The sequence below is a fragment of the Struthio camelus genome, chromosome 2, assembly GCF_040807025.1.
Source record: "Struthio camelus isolate bStrCam1 chromosome 2, bStrCam1.hap1, whole genome shotgun sequence".
Taxonomy (NCBI): Eukaryota; Metazoa; Chordata; class Aves; order Struthioniformes; family Struthionidae; genus Struthio; species Struthio camelus.
In genome coordinates, this window is record NC_090943.1 from 22,772,490 (window position 1) to 22,789,044 (window position 16,555).

The window sequence follows — 16,555 nt, forward strand, 5'->3', positions numbered from 1 at the left end:
TCCAGATCTTGTGCTCAAATATCCAGGAGAGAAAGGAATGTTTATAATCCTCTTTTATGTTCAAAGACTCTGAAGGTCAGCAGTTAGATGGGGATATAATCACAAACATTGGAGCAGACAGGATTTCTGAAGATGCAAGAGTTAGAGTGCTGTCCATCCATATCAGACTGCAGATTATAATATTTTCTGAGCCTCTCTGCTTGATTTGGTTTGGAATTCCAATGAAAAAATGTCTTTCCTGGTATTTTGAACAGATGGTAAAGACCACAGTACTAGTTTTTAGGATATTTCTACAGACAGTCCTATCAAGAAAAGGAAATGAGGAAGCAAAGCAAAGTTACAAAACAAAACCAAATGATGAACTGTTCTAAATAGAAATGAAAAACAATACTTTGTCATCAATTTCACATAATAGACACTTGGTCGTTATTATTCTAGAAAAGAGACGTTTCATGCTGGATCTGAAGAAACTTCAATATCAAGAAATTAAGATTATAACTTTACATTTAGTTTAATCAGAATAAAAACAAATCAGCTATGTGAAGAGCTATGAAAAAATGGGATTTTTAAAACTAGGAGATCTGTTTGAAAGGATTATAACGATTATTCTTTGAATATTCAAAAATGACAACTGCTAATCAAACAAAATATTTGAGTAAGGACTGGAAATGCTCGATTAAGGACTGGAAATTATCACAAACTGCAACACAGAGGAGGAAAATATATAAGGTCAAGTCCTGTCTTTAATTAGTCTGTGCAGCTCAATACCACGATGCAATAGTTTCATTGTTCAGCAGACCAGCACCTTATTTCTGATCACTTAAAAGTTTAATTCTGTGAAGTATTGTTTAGCAATAACTGCAAAGTCAAAAGGAAAAACGAAGGCCTCGTTTTCATTACGACAGTATCTTTGAGCATTCTAAAACCAAGCCAGTTAAAAACAAGGTTCTGTTTCAAAGTAAATCCTTTCCGTAAGATATGAACAAAATCCTGCCTGACTGATACAGTGAACTTTGGTGTAAGCTTAGCTGGCTTTTTCACTCTTTACTTCCAGAAGATAAGTCCATTCACGTCAGCTGAAGAACTGGTCCAATTATTATCGTAAAGTTATTTTCCACTGTGAGCTAGAAACCCAAACACAATAGGCCAAGGTACTGCCAAGAGTGGAAACAGAAATCGTTGCAGAATGTGCAACGGTAAAACTTGTCAGTGTCCTGTGAATATCATTTCAAACTGAAGGATCTTTTCCGATTTGTAAACTGAGGCTCTGCTGTATTTTGCTTTTGTTTTCACCATTGAAATGTTGCTTTGAGGTTAATTATTTTTTTCCTGAGCGTTTAAGGCTGATTTGGTGCTTGTCTCCTTACAGCTCTTTTTTTATTTCTTCCTCAAGAAATAAACTTTGGGAACTTTTTTTCCATGAGGATTCAATAAAACCAGCCTTCCTGTTGCTCTGGTCACCCACACAGAAAAAAGGAAGTTAAACTGTGTGCTGACATATCTCTTATGGTTTGGGTCTGAGCCTCTGTTCTTGAGCCTGCTGCCAAAAGTTTGACTTGCACAGACAATACTTTGTGGGTGATGACTTCACTGGAAATTGAGAGCCAAGAATTGGGGAAAAGTCCTGTGTGCCATATCTGTGGTGATTAGGAAAGCATTACTGAATCCACACTTTTAAAGTTACAGCAGATGTGCTTATTTTGTGGTATCCACGAGTGGAAGAAAGCAGTTCTCCAGGCCCTAAACCCCAGCTTGGATAATCATAAGGAAGGTAAGCAAATGCAGTATTTTTCTCATGGTTTTTCATAAACACAGGGTTGCAAAGTGAATGTGAATGGAAAGGCCAATAATCCCTCCATCCCTCGTGATCGGCATATAATTCTGGTTTGCCTGAACTGGCTGAAAGCTCAGGATAATTATTTGGAAAGATTTGCATTGCTTAGAGAACTAATGTATCTGCATCAGTTCCTATCTCACCTTTGAATTGTTTGAGAAAGCAGAGATGACTTGTCCATCTGAATGTTGACACATTCATTGCTGGCAAATATGTAAGGTCCACATGCTATCCCAGATCCAGATATGCAATATCTACTAATACAATTCATATTTCCCTACAAGAAATTTAGCTCACAGTCAGTCTTAAGAAAGCAGAAAGGAACACTTTTCCAAGATATATATATAGAATAGATGAACAGCAATTAAAGATGCAGAAATATCAATAACTATTTATCCTGAGGATATCTGATTTGCTCCTGCACATAGTATGTGACATTATAAACAAACATTGGCAAAAGCTCCAATGATAGTTAAGCAATGATGATTAAAAATAGGTAGTATAAGCCAGTTTTGCTTAAATATATTACTGAAGGTAATCTTTGATGAATATTCTTAACAAGAGTCTGGTACTTCATTGCTAAAGTCCAGCAGAGCTTAGTCATCAAACTGCTACATACATCTATCATTGCCTCACTCTGACAGTAGTCTTCCAGAAACCTCAATAACATAAAAAATAAATAGCAAAAGCATGCTCCTTATTCATTTGTTTTTTATCATTTCAAAATAAGCACATAATAGAGTCACAATGTTTTGGAAGAACTCGTATTATTCTTCTACACTTTTACAATTTTAATTATTCTTCAGAAATTGTTTAACTAACTTCTCCAGATATTCAGAAGTGTCCATGATTATGTAGAAACTTAACATTTGTTTATATACTTAACATATACTACTGCAGTTCCTCTGTTTGTTATTATATCTGGGTCCCATTTTGTCACGCCAAACAAAACCTGAAAGACCCTCTCTCTTGAAGAGTTTGAAACAAACAGGACAAGAAGGGCTGGAGGAGAGGGAACACTGTTATCACCTCATTACTGATGAAGAAGTAAGTCTCAGAAAATATAAGGGTGAACTTTAACAATACTTAAGTCATATTGGCTCAAAACTCTTCTCGAAAGTCAGCATGATACGGCCTTTGGAAGAGCATGCAAGCACATGCTAGGGGAGCTGCACACACTGAACTCAGAAATTCTCAAATCTAGACCTATGCCTTAATGACCTATGCTCAGGATTAGTTTTATATCAGAGAAGCAGAGTAAATGAATCTGCACAATAAGTGCTCAATTACTCAAGCGCTTTTGTCTGTGGCCTTAGAATTCATACTCCAAAAATTTGATTTCTAAAGGTCCAGCCATCTTTCCTGCCAGGCTTCATAAATCTGTGCCTGAAACTGCTTCTTGAACTGCCCTAAAAATAACAACAATAAAAAACATTCCATGTGGGTTCTTTGCTTGCAGAAGACTGAAATTAGTCATGAAGAATGTACGCACTGGAACTATTTGGAATACTTAGCTTCAATACATTTTCAAACTACTAGAAAAAAACTCTCTTTACAATTTCTCTGTGCTTCTTGTTTCACTGATGATATACCAGAATATGAGACACAGATACATGAATCTCTTACAACTGTTGTATTTTGGTAATATTAGAATTATTATGCCGTTTTGGCATACTGGCTAGAAATACATTGTGAAAAAGACACACACAATTCACACGGAGGAAAATTATTTTTCAGATGTTAAAGAAGAAGCACATCTCCTGAAAACCTCTTCCCTTCACCATGTAGCATACAGATTTGTCTGATGTGCTTGTACAATGATAGGACTTGCACTGAGGACAGTGAATCGTGACTTAAAGTCTATAATCATAAGACAAAAGTAAGGCAAAATCTAAGAATGAGGACAAGAATTCTTCCTTCCTCTCTAAATATTTCAGAGGTTTGACTAGGGCAGATGGGCCCTAAAATAACTTTGCAGACTTTTTTTGACTAGAGTTTTTTGCAGAACATGTCATTTTGTTGAAATTTCTATTATTTTTCACAAGAAAACTGTAACATGTTTGTTATTCTGGGGAAAAGATGTTCCCTGATCTTGAGAATCTGAGCAAAAATATCACTTTTCTCATCTGTATGAGCATGTTCCAGGGATGGAAGGGGAAAAAGGGAGCAATTTTCCAACTAACTTTAATTCTACTAATTCCACTATTTAGAAAAGTAAAAGCAAATTACAGTTCGCAGAATTAGGGTAAAATCCTTCTGTCTGTTTAAGAAACAATACTATATCCCTATTATCCCAGAAATGCATAAAGATTATTCTTCTCCCATCTCCAAGTTAAAAGAAAAATATGCAGACGAGTCAGTCTGGTCCATGGATTAACAAGGACTTTTTCAAAGGCCTCCTGAACTATAGCTTACCGTCTTAAGCCAACCAGAAAATGGGGAGAGTGGGCAGATAGAATTTTCAACAATGAAACCTCTCTCATTTTGATTACTGTAGAAGCCTAAAATGTCCTCAGCAGAGATTTGCCTGTTGCAGCCTAGTCTGCCTTTACAAAAAAGTTTTACAGTTCTCTCCTGCACATTTTTTGGCATACTTGTTGAACATTTTTTCACAGTTATAAGAAATAAACAAAGATTGCCTGAAAAATTAACCAAAGCATTTGCTTTAGTTTTTGCAAGCCACTACCAGTTGTGAGGATTTTATACTACTGGAAAAAAATAGGTTATTCAAAAAAAACCACCAGGCTTGAGACTGAAGATGAGAAAATTGTAAAATAAGCTCAAATGTCAAATGCAAGATTATCGTACTATGCTTTGACTCTCTGAATTTCATGGGAAAATTATAGGCCTAATTCCTTCAGGTGTTAAGTCCTGGTTTCAAGTACCTTTAGAATGAAGTTTTTTGGAAAGGAATGCCTGCTTTCTGCTCAGTAAGTATAAAGTGCTGAGTCCAACTGGGCTTCCGACTTTGACGAGGGTGCAGAGACCTACTAGAATAAAGACAATTTCTTGCTATTGTTATACCCTTGGTGGGTTTATCCTATCCAAATTACGTTCCAGATTACCAATCAGTATTTAAAACAAGTTTTCAAATTATATTTGTTAAATAAAAAATGATAGATAGAGTGCTAATATATTCTAAAGACTCCAAAAGTACAGACAGTCATTAATATTTGATGTAGTAAAGGAGGGAGCAATGACATGAAAAGAGAAGGACGCGGTCAAAACAACAGTCAGAAGAATCCTCTGCAACTACTTTCTGAGCTTCATATATATTTTTAGTGTTTACACATTTACAAGGATTTTTATCTTACTGTCTCACATAACAGCAAGCTGAAACATCTTGTAATAGCACAAGATATTAAAAAGATAGCCATAGAATCATTAGAAATATATATATGAAAAATATATACATGTGTGTGGGGGTATGTGTTTATATATATTTTAAAAGCTAATTGTAGTGTATTTAGTATGCTGGTATGATCCAGTTTATCCTGGCTACATGGCAATATGCACGTTTCTAGCTTTCCTCTACTATCCTATGATCCATTAGAAAAAAAATTCTCAACTAATTACATTAAGTAAAGCATTCTCAGTCTATGGCCTTTTGGTGATTTTATGTGCAGAAAACATACGGATAGGTTTTATCAGTAGCCTAAGGGAGGACCTGACAAATGGAGAAAAACGTGGTAAGATAGTTACTAAAGCACTAGAACTATAACAGCAAATAGCTGCTGTGTAGCCTCAAAATTGTATCTTGCCAAATCACCTCATTTTCACCTCTGGAAGTAAAAGTCATGGGAAGATTATCTCAGTGGGTTTCTACGACTATGTAAGCACAATATTTTTCAAGTACTAAAATATTCAAGAAGTTTTAGGAGATCTTTCTTCCATTTTCTTAAGTCCCAGTCAAACTTCACATTAACAAAGTATTACTTCACAGAAGGGATAAAGAAAAAAAAGCTAATAAAAGCTTTTTTCCACTTTTTGAAGGCTTTTAGAGATAATGGCTGGTTAATAAACTCCTGCTGGCCATTATTTTTCTTGTAGACTACAATACAAATAAAACTATCCACTTTAATTCACCTTGCAATAAATCGGTGGTTTCCAAATGAGAAGCTAAAATCTGCAAATGCAATTACCAGAGGAGAAATAATTATCTATAAATTAGAATTCTTCTCTGTGCAAAACCAGCAGTAGGATTTTCAACTCTATGTAGAACTGCTTAAAAAAAAGGTGTGGTCCAGCTCCTAGTCAAGAACAGTTGTACTATCAGTAGCTTGTGAGCTTGTGTCAGGAACTCAAACATGCAAGGACCGCATAATATAGGCTCCATTTTGGTAGCCATCTTTTTATTAGCTTCAGTTAACAACCCTAAGCTAATTTTTGTAATTTGCTCAAGCTTTGCCATCGATTTCAGTACAACAGCTATTTTGTCCATGGAAAACACAAAAACTAGCAAAGAACACTGGCAAGATTGAAATGTTCGAACCAGAAACAAGCGAACTCACAGAGCAACAAAAATAATTCTCTCTTATATTAAGTTAATGTCTTAAAAACATTTCGTGTTAGAATTTGGACAATCATTATTGCACAATCTCATCTAAAACTTATTTTATAGAATACACCATCACCTATGGTTGTCTCCAGCACTGTTTGCTTTTCTTTCCCAATCAAGACTCTTGTCAAGGATTAGCCTAGGTGCAATGCATGTATTGGTACATGGTTGATACCTGAAATCCATCCAAAGAATTTGTACAGCTTCCAAGGTGATCTAAATAGGTTCAGGACTAGAGAGAAAAATCAAGAAGCCAATTTGGGCTCTTTGACAGTTGTTTCTCAATGACTACAGAAAGAAGCACCACAGGTTTTGTTTCCATGTGGCAGCACAGGAGGTGAGTTATGGCACGGCATGGTTCCTACTGGCTAGCAAGCCATATGGAAACTTTCCAGAATTCTGGCTCAAGATTTATCTTTGTTCTGTTTTGTTATCTAATCTGTCAATGAAAAATCATACATACTGCAAATAAACAGAGAATAAGATAAAATATTATCTATCTTGGCCAAGTCATTTCTCATCCACAGTAATTCACTAAAATCCAAACCTTTCCACCCCCTCAACCTTTAAAAGCAAACGAACAAAACCTCAACCTCCTTCAGTTTACTGAATGCTCCATGTTTCAAGCCTAGCTTGATAACTTATGTTTATTCCTGCAGTAACTCTACTGCAGAGATCAATACTGTAACTGTTGTATGAGCCACATTAAATCTGCAGATTTTAAATAATATTTCAGAGTTCACATCTATCTTACAATTTGATTTACCTTTTTAAAAGCAAAATATTTCTGCACATTAGCAATATGACTTGCAGATCAGAAGCAGACAGAATTGATTTAGCTTTAATGTATATGTACCTTTTCCCCAGGGTACATACAAAAGTCTGTGTGGGAATAGCACATAGTTACTGCTTCCCTCCTAGAGATGCAGCGTAGTAGCTGATTAGAGCAACGGAAAACATGAAAAGACCCTTCCAAGCATTGAGAAAAATCCCTACGTTTGTGTGTTTAAAATTAAAATGCATGGAGCTTTACAGATCAGTCAACACTGCAAAAGCTGGCAAGAGAAGTTCAAAAGTTCTGCTTAATTTAGTAGAAGTTGCTGCTTTTAGGCAATCCCTTAGCCACCTAGCAACAGCACAAAGGAGATAATTCTTAGAGACTTAAATTCACACTGGCTGAGCAAGAAGGAAAATTGCAAACGTGGAAGATAGCTTGAGGAACTTGTGACACCTGGGAGTCTTGTGGGTCAGGTTGGGTGGCCACAAGTTAGGATGTAGTTAGTACAGATTAGAAGACATACTGCTTTCCTACACAACTTATATGCTAATACTGATTCTCAAATATTGATCCCCCCACCCACCTCCACCTTTCCTGTCATCCTTAGCACAGGTCTATATGCATCAGAATCTTTCTCACTATAGTGCAAGTCCAAAACTCTAATCTACATGCTTGATGGTATATATTTTGTTTAAAAGACCCTAACTGCCTTCTGAAGTTTATCACATGTTGTGTATTGGTTATGTGCAACATCCAGGTATCTCCTACAGTGAGAGCTCTAGTGGTGAGACGATCCGAGGCAACGAAGTGCTGATAAACAGCCAGGCAGCTGTAATCTTAGGATATGAGAATACTGGTGTCCAGACCATGCTATGTCTTTTACTGTTCATATAGATCCAGTAAGATTGAGTTTGCAGGAAGATCCTTACTCAAGCTAAGCAATCATAATCAAACGTCGCCTTTCTTAATTATTGTTTGATTTTATGTAATCCAAAGTATGCACAGTACTCTTTACAGGCCTATGAAAGGATATTCCCAAAGACGTTATTAAGTTTCTGTAGACAAAGGAAATTCCCATGGATGTGAAGGAGAAGAGGCTGTAGCACAAGAATCTATGCATCCTTTGTCTTTACATCTGCTTCATTATTATGTAATTCTTCAGCTGGTCCCTATTTTTCTTTCTTTTGAAAAGTATTTCTGTGTTTTTACAGCTATTTCTTCCTATTTGGAGTAAAATAGAACCCGCAATATCATTATTTAAAGCTCTTCATCTATATTTCTTACTCTTCAGCATCTGGAGTTCACAAGAGTAACCCTTCAGGGAACCCTCATGCTTTGGCAAACATCCAATATCCAATATTAATTCATATCCTCCCCTGTTCAAAATCTCTCTCATTATCACTCAGCAAGTGTCCTCTCCTACAGATACACTTCCCAGATCCTAAGCTTGTCCCTATTCTAGACAAACCTGTCTCCAGAATTTTAAGTGTAATGATGCTTACAGTTCTGGGGTATAAATCATTCTGAAGTAAGGGTGCACCAAGAGATTTCTCTCCACCTAGTAATAGTAAAAAACTCGCCATGGTATCCTACACATTGTAGTTGCCTGATTTCTCTTTGATTTTGTTTGCAAAGAACGAATTGAAAACTATAACAATCAAAATAGGAACACAGGATATTTATCACACAGACTGAATGCTTTTAGTGTTTTAAGCGCTACTCATATTCCACTGCTAAGATTTGTGGGGAGAGTAAATCCAAATGAAGCAAACATTTTTCCCATAAGCATTCTTATATGGCCAAGTCATTTTCACTCTATCTGCTAAATTATGCTTCTGTGCCTATACCTCTCTGAATAAGATTACAGTATCTTCATACAAAAACATCTACTATTTTGATCAGATTCTAAATATAATTCTCACTTTGATGTTGAGTGCTGCAGTGGGGTTTATAATATACTATATTCACCATTTAAAAGGAAACATTTACCACATACTGTGACTTTTATTCCCAAAGCTAGGAGTTATTTCCTTTCGACTTCAAAATCTTGTAAGAAAAAGTTGTATATAAATTTGATCAGTCTCTTTGATTTAAAAATTGTGCCAGAAAATCCTTGCTGCTTATCTACAGAAGAAAAAAAACCTCTCCTCTTAGCATTATAAGAACAAGAATATGAAAATATGTAGGTCACAATTAGCTGTGCAGAATGACCGATGGACTACAGCTAAACTATGTCTTTGCCTTATGAGTGCTATTCTGACTCTGGTAAGGGGTCATTCAAGAGACTCTTCTTTGGTTTTTCAGAGTAATAGTATTTCCCCTCACATACTGTATTATAGACAGAGTAAGGCTATAATCTACTTTGCTCGTTTTCTGTTTTAGAGAGAATCTGAGCTTCAGTTTTCCACACAGAAAGAAAAAAATCCAAAGAGTTCAAGTGAGAAAGTTAGCTCTGATTTACACTGAATCATGTCCTACAGATTTCTCAAAAATATGACCAGAAAAAAACTTTGCATCCGTGCATTTGTATTTGTTTAAGGAAATAAAACACCTGCCTTCACTTAAGTGCAGTCAAAATTTAAAAGGGATATTAAGATAACTTAAATTTGGGTTTGGAATAGAGAATACTGCAAAAGTGCAAAAAAACAGATTCTTTCTGAAATCATTTGATCCAGCAATCAGCTGATTCAGACCATTCATAGGTGAATTGCAAAGTATGCCACTGCCTCACCAGTTAATTTCTCTCCCAGACTTCCCTATACATTTTGTTAGGTTTGGCAGAAATATTTTTCCTCCCTTTTTCTACCTCTTGGGGTTACAGGGTATATGAAGCTGCTGGGTCCAATGTATAGAGGTCTTAGCTGACCTCAGGATTGCATTATTATTTGCAAACAGGAAAAAGAGATCAGAGATCAAAGGCACTGCTTCTGAATAGAAAAGATAACTACTGTACACATTTTTAAAGACAAATTTGATGATTTGCTCATTGTGTTCTCACCTTTCACGGAAAGGTTCTCACTGAATAAAACTCTTTTTGGCAATTGTATTTTAAGTGAGGGAAAATTCTGACGCATAAGACAATCATCTGTACGGAAATCTGTATTCCAGTTCTCCACAACGGCAATCTGCAAGAGTTAACATTTTGGATACCCTGAAGACAGACAGGGAGTCAACATCTGAGTGCACCTAAGTGGCACAGCCACATTCAGTGGAAAAACAAAATACCCCAATACAACGATCCAGCCTGCTGAATCAAACATACAGTTTGAATACGGTATTAATAATATAAGTACAGGGGTGGTGCAGAGAACACTAAAAGACAATTTACAAATTTTATAAATTTTTTAGACTCTAAAGCAAGCGTATTATACCTGGATTGTACATATATTCTCATATGGTAGTTGTCACCCTAATACAAGGAGAAAGAACAAAAAACATTAATTATTAATAGCTGAATATATATGATTAAAATTCCACAAGCATCCAGGTGAATCAACTGATCATTTCATATGACTGCCAAAAGCAAACACAAAAAGTGTGAACATGACAGATTTATTTTTAAGTTAAAACTCTAGAGAAAAAGATTTTTCATTATTCAAACATTTTATGAACAAGGACTCTGACTTCACCAAGCATGTAGGAAATTTTTTTGGGAGCTAGTTCTGTTTAGGTTGCATATACTTGTTCTGTTCTCATGTAGCTCTGATTACTGCTTTTTAAGGAAATGGAATCAGAGTGTTGTTCCTGAAGAGTTCAATTTCTTCTGAAGCTTAGTGTTTTCATCTCATATTTTTTGTTTGTGACATCATAGTTGCCTGTTTTGGAAAAGACTAAAAAGCTACAATGCTAGAAACATGAGGAGCCAAAAAAGCAATAGGATTATTCCATGAGGAACAAGAATCCTGATTTCATGATTTTTTTTCTTAATAAGAAAGAATAAAGATAATTTAAAGGAAAAAAAATAAAATAATATATGAAGTAGACTTATTTCTGAACAGAAAGGAAACTTTAGGAAAGAGTTTTCCATAAGCAAATCTTTAGAGGCATGTTTCCATCAATACCGTGTATTTACTTTCACAGATGGCTGTGTCTCATTTATTCTGGAGAACTGAAGTATTTAGCCTGTCTTCCCACTATCAATTTACCCAACTCAAGTAAACTCAACTTGTTACTATATTTGCCTCAGCATCACTTTTCAGACAAGTATTAAGTTAACAGAAAGATATGAAACAACCTTTTTTATTCTCCCTATATATGTTTGTATGTATGTCTCCACACAAGTATAAGCTTTTGTCTTCATTCTCCGGAAGCCAAAGCTTAGTATTACATACCTTTCCAATGTCAATGTCTTATCTTTTTGACTACTCATCAGGGTTTTATTTTCCATTTATGGTTATATCCTTGTTCCATTCTTCCTCTTTATCTCCAACTGCTTTTGCATGACTACCACTTTTTTGGGTGCAGGTATAGCCTCTATATAGCATTCTCAACTTACTGACATCACACTTGCTAATCCAATCTAAAAGAAAATTCTTGGGAAAAAGTGAAAGTAGTATCAGTTTGCCTTGCTCCACCAGGCTATAATGTGTAGTGATTCAGCAGCTGCTGCTATACCAGCAGTGCGTTGTGCAACTGAGGTGGGAATCCTTGGGAGCAGCAGCACAAACAGCTGAAACGGGAACAGCCACACTGGCCCATTGCAAACTGTTTTCCCTCTTGAACTAGATGTGTCTGTCTTGTCACTCTCTAGGCTTTGTTTTTTTCAACCAAATAATAGGCTAGATGCTTCCAAGCATTTAATTTTCTTAGATGGGAATACTGTTTTCATTTTTTTTCCATGGCATACTGTGTTATATTTAAACAATTACTCCACTTTTACCTTTTAAAGTTAACCCCCACCATCATTGCCTCTAAAATCCAGTAAGTCAGGAGATGTAAGAGCACATCTAAACGCAAACATGTTTAGAAAAAACACATATGCTTCACTGGAAAACATTGCCCAGATACCATGCGGAATTTCCATCCTTGCACATATATAAAACTTGACTGGAAAAGGCATCAAGCAAGTCTACTATGACATTATTTAAAGTTGTATGCAAGATTTCAGGGTTTTTCATCAAAAAATTACTACAAGTAGCAGAAGTTATCATTCTGAAGACAAAAATCAGATTCTGAGATCAGATGTCTCTATTATTTAAAAGTAATTTTTTTTGTTTTATGAAATACTGTTTAATGTTGTCCTGCTGGGGATAAAGTATTTCATTTGCACATTAAAACAGACCATTTCTGATTATAATAAAGAGCTCCTTTTAAAAATGAGAAGAAGAAAAGAGAAAAACTAGGGAACTGAATAGCCTGTAGCTTTTTTATGGAGAATAAGCAAAAATCCCCTCTTCTGAATCAGATACAATCTTATAAAATCAATTCTGCCCTAAAACATAAAAGGAAGGTCATCTTTTTTACTTTCAACAAGCAAAACAAACAAACAAACAAATTCAGTTCCTATACTTTGGGCCAAATTAGCACGTAGATATACAGCTACGAAGATTACCTTAATTAATTATCTGCGTATAAAGCTTCGAGATCTGTCTAGATGTTTTTCCTTAAATTGAGTTTCTCAGAGAAGGCCAAAAGGGCTTTAAACTCCAGAGCCTGATTTTATTTAACGGAAACTAGAACAGTAACATCTCAAATAAAGGAAGATTGGAATTGGTTGTGCAAGACAAATAGAAATAAAAGGACATATTAACAAAACTACTCCTCCCCCACTGTGTCACTGAAGAGTAGATACTATTCACTTCAGTCCAGCTCAGTGACTTTTAGGCTCCTCTCCACACAGTTACCTCTGGGTATCTAGGAAGACTCTCCTTTTCTGTCATTTCAGAGATAGGGCAGTATCCACCCTCTGCTCTTTTCCGGGTCTCCTTGCTGTGCCACAGGCATCTTTACTCGTGCTTCTTTTTCTCCTGACCTAACCTGCAATCTAGAAGAGCAGCTGCTCTGAAGAGAAGCAGATAGCTCCACATAACTATCATCCCCTTTTAAGGGAATATAAGCTAAGAATTGAGAATAAACAGATAAAAAGCTCATGTTTCTTCCACAATAATTTCCAGGGTTTTCAGTTTTTTTCCTTGCAAATGAAAACTGGGAGACTTTTACATGCTTTGTGTTTAAGGAATATTTTTGTTCTTTTCTTTCTTTTTATGATACCGACATGCGGGATTTTTAAATATCATGCAGAAGCTTATCTTAGAAATGGATATCTCCCCTGTTATTATATGTATGCTTACTTCCTTTAAAATGTTATAAAAGCCTTGAATGTTACTGATATCAGACTATTGATCTGCCAACTCCTTTTCTTCTCTATTTGCTATTCTCCAGTCATATCCCTTAACAGTAGGGCTTTCAAAAAGCCTTCCACCATTGCAATATGCATTATTTTTCTAGTATTCTTGAACAGAGATTTCCCTTGACAAAAGCACATACAGCTCTTGGAGTTATGTTTGTCCATTAATTAGGTCATTTTCATTTCTGTGCCTTCACTCCAGTCACCTGTGCATTACATCAACATCCAGTATCATATTCTTTACTGCATGCCGAAGGAATTATTTATTATATTATCCTTAATCCTTATTACTAAATGACTATAAAAATATTTTAAATGATTTATTATATTAGTCTTAATATCTTATTTATTGTCCTTAATCTGTATACTATCTTCTCGATACTGCAACTTCCTTTGCTTCCAATTGTCATATTTATGTGGATGAAGAACCACTTGCTAATTGATTTCCTTCCACTGGCAAGATGTGACACATCTTCAGTTTTGATAATACTCTTGTATCCCTAAAATCTCAATCACTCCCCTAGTTTCTTGCCTCTAAAAGAATTTTTATATTGGTAAATGATTTAATCTGTAACAATGTAACTAATCTACCAGCTGTAAACTCTGTGGCTTTTCCTAATTCCTTCGCTTTCTGCTGACTGTCCATTCCATCCCTCCTGAAGCGTTTCCCTAAGCTTTTATTCCATGAGGGAATTCCATCCCCTTTTGCTCTTCCTGTGCTCCAGAAGTTCTTGAACGGCCGTCCTAATGAAATCTCAAGCTTCTTGCAGAAGCCTTTCTCTAGTCTACAACAGAGCAGATTCTTTGGGAAATCTACAACTAATTAACAGCCCTTTCTGAGAGCTAAATCACACTACTCAAATGTAAAAGTGCCTGCATTTGCTGATATGTTATTTATCACATTTCTTCAGCCAGTAGATGATAAACCGCCCGTGAAATTCTGTCTGCAGGCTTACTAAGCTGAGTTTCCTAGAAACTAGGAGACAAGCCGTAGCATCTGCTTATGACTAAAACAGATACTTTGAGAAAACAATTCTTTCTTTAGGAAGTTGGGGAATGCTGTGGCAAGATCTATAGAAGCACATGAAGGACAAAAACATGACAGGATAAAACATTGTTTCCTTTGGACTTTAAAAAAAATCTCTGGGGGAAACAGAGTGATATCTTTTATAAATCAATCCCTTCAGATATCTTGAGACACCTTTTAATGATTCTAACGTTCCACATCAGAAGTATATTCATTATTTTTTGTTTCAGCAGAGAGTATTGCCAGAAGAAAAGTGATAGCAAATATTTAAACCTTTTTTTACCATAATTGGAAAACCAGTCTTCCTTTCCCCAAATATATGGAAGGATAACATTGTAATAGAGATACATCACAAGTTCAGGTAAAGACGGGATGGCCTGTTTTAAACCTTATCTGAGGTACACAATGCCTGCTGCATATAAAGTGTCATTTTTCATAGTATAGTGTGCTTTTAAATGTTAACATGATAATGTGAAACAAAGAAAACTTAAGATGCCAGGCAAACAGGCTGTCCCATGTAATGATGGATGAACATCACAGAAAGTTCTATTTGATAAATAATATTTTTCTCAAAGCATTGTTTACTCAGCAACTGTGAATAAAAATAGGCTAAACACACAGAAGCTTTTCAAAGCGCATTTCTATTGAACATCATTTCAGTCTGTGGGTAACAAAATAGTTCTTCCAGCAGCCCAATCTCAAACCGCAGATCATCCCCCAATGAAACTTACTGGCATAAAGGAACAGCATCTCTGATGACACAGGTTCCACCATTTTTGCAGTAGTCTTCAGGACAATCTACAAACATAAAGGTAAAAATATGATTAATTTTTTTCCCCTCATCATTAGATTTGTCACTGCCTGATTTTCAAAAATGCTGAATATTCACACCTGTCATTTTGGGTGCTTAGCCCTTGAAAACTCTAGCTTTAGGCCTTGATTTGGTGGTGCAAGTGTCAAGTTATAAATACATTAAAGTCAAGGGACTACTCTTGAGCCTAAAGAAATCCTGGTGCTTCACTTGAACATGCTTCCATTTTTTCTGAAGTCAAAATTTCACTTGACTCCAGAAATGGAGCTTTTGTCATTTACTGGATTTTCAAATAGCGAACCTATGAACATACAAAACAAGAAAGGAGTTGAAAGCATTGATCTAGCATACATTTATTGTCTAAGTCTAAGATTTTTGCAGAGAGTCCGGTGGGTACCTTCAGCTAAGAAGTGAATGTACACCTTAGTCTTCTAGTTGGTTCGTGAATAAACACTTAACATATTTTAATAAATTATGGTACATACTAAATTTTATGAAATATATTTTACAATTATATTCTATAAATAACAATGTATTCTAAAAATGGAGGGTTACGTCCTCAGCTAATGTAACTTCACCAAGGTCAGGGGAGTACTGTTAAAACAGAACTGGCTCAAAGTTCTTTTAAGTGTCACAGGCAACCAGAAAGCACTGTAGCATCTTTGTGTCACTAAATGGGATGCTTTATATCTAAATGTTATTCATTTATAACATCATAATCTATGTTTTTGTTAGATTTTGTTAATTAAAATCAGATTTCATATTGGATATATATTGTTGTCTTGTTTTTATCTTTCTCTGTTATTTCACTATTGTAAAACAAACCTGAATTTTGCAGGACTTGAATTGTGCTAAAATAAAGTCTCTATATTTTATTTTATTTTCCAACCTGGATTTGCATTATACTTTTAAAAAAATCCCAGTAAGCTCAGAAATGCTGAACTCACTCTAAGTGGGTTACTCTCATGGCTAAAATCAAGACAGTGTGTGAGTATTCTATCACAGAAGCTTTTTTTCTTTCAAACAATGTATGTATACCTTAAGAAACATCCCTTATGCGCATGTCACGCTAACTAAGAATATTGGTTTCCATCTTTATTTTGCTGTTTTTCTGTGTGTTACTTTCATGACGCAAATTCATGCCTGATGTAATCAGATTAAATTTTAGCAGAGGGACTTCAGCTTAGTTTGAGGACCACCT

The 16,555-nt window shown here is 35.5% G+C and overlaps 1 protein-coding gene across 2 annotated transcripts in view; it reads right to left on the bottom strand.

The window, feature by feature from the left end:
- The window catches only part of MALRD1 (MAM and LDL receptor class A domain containing 1), a 292,727-nt gene that overhangs the window by 34,121 nt on the left and 242,051 nt on the right, over window positions 1–16,555 (bottom strand). For both annotated transcript variants that reach the window (XM_068934618.1, XM_009673718.2), the window contains exon 36: window positions 15,275–15,341. In XM_068934618.1, coding sequence (XP_068790719.1) covers window positions 15,275–15,341 — 67 coding nt within the window. The remainder of the gene's footprint in view (window positions 1–15,274; window positions 15,342–16,555) is intronic.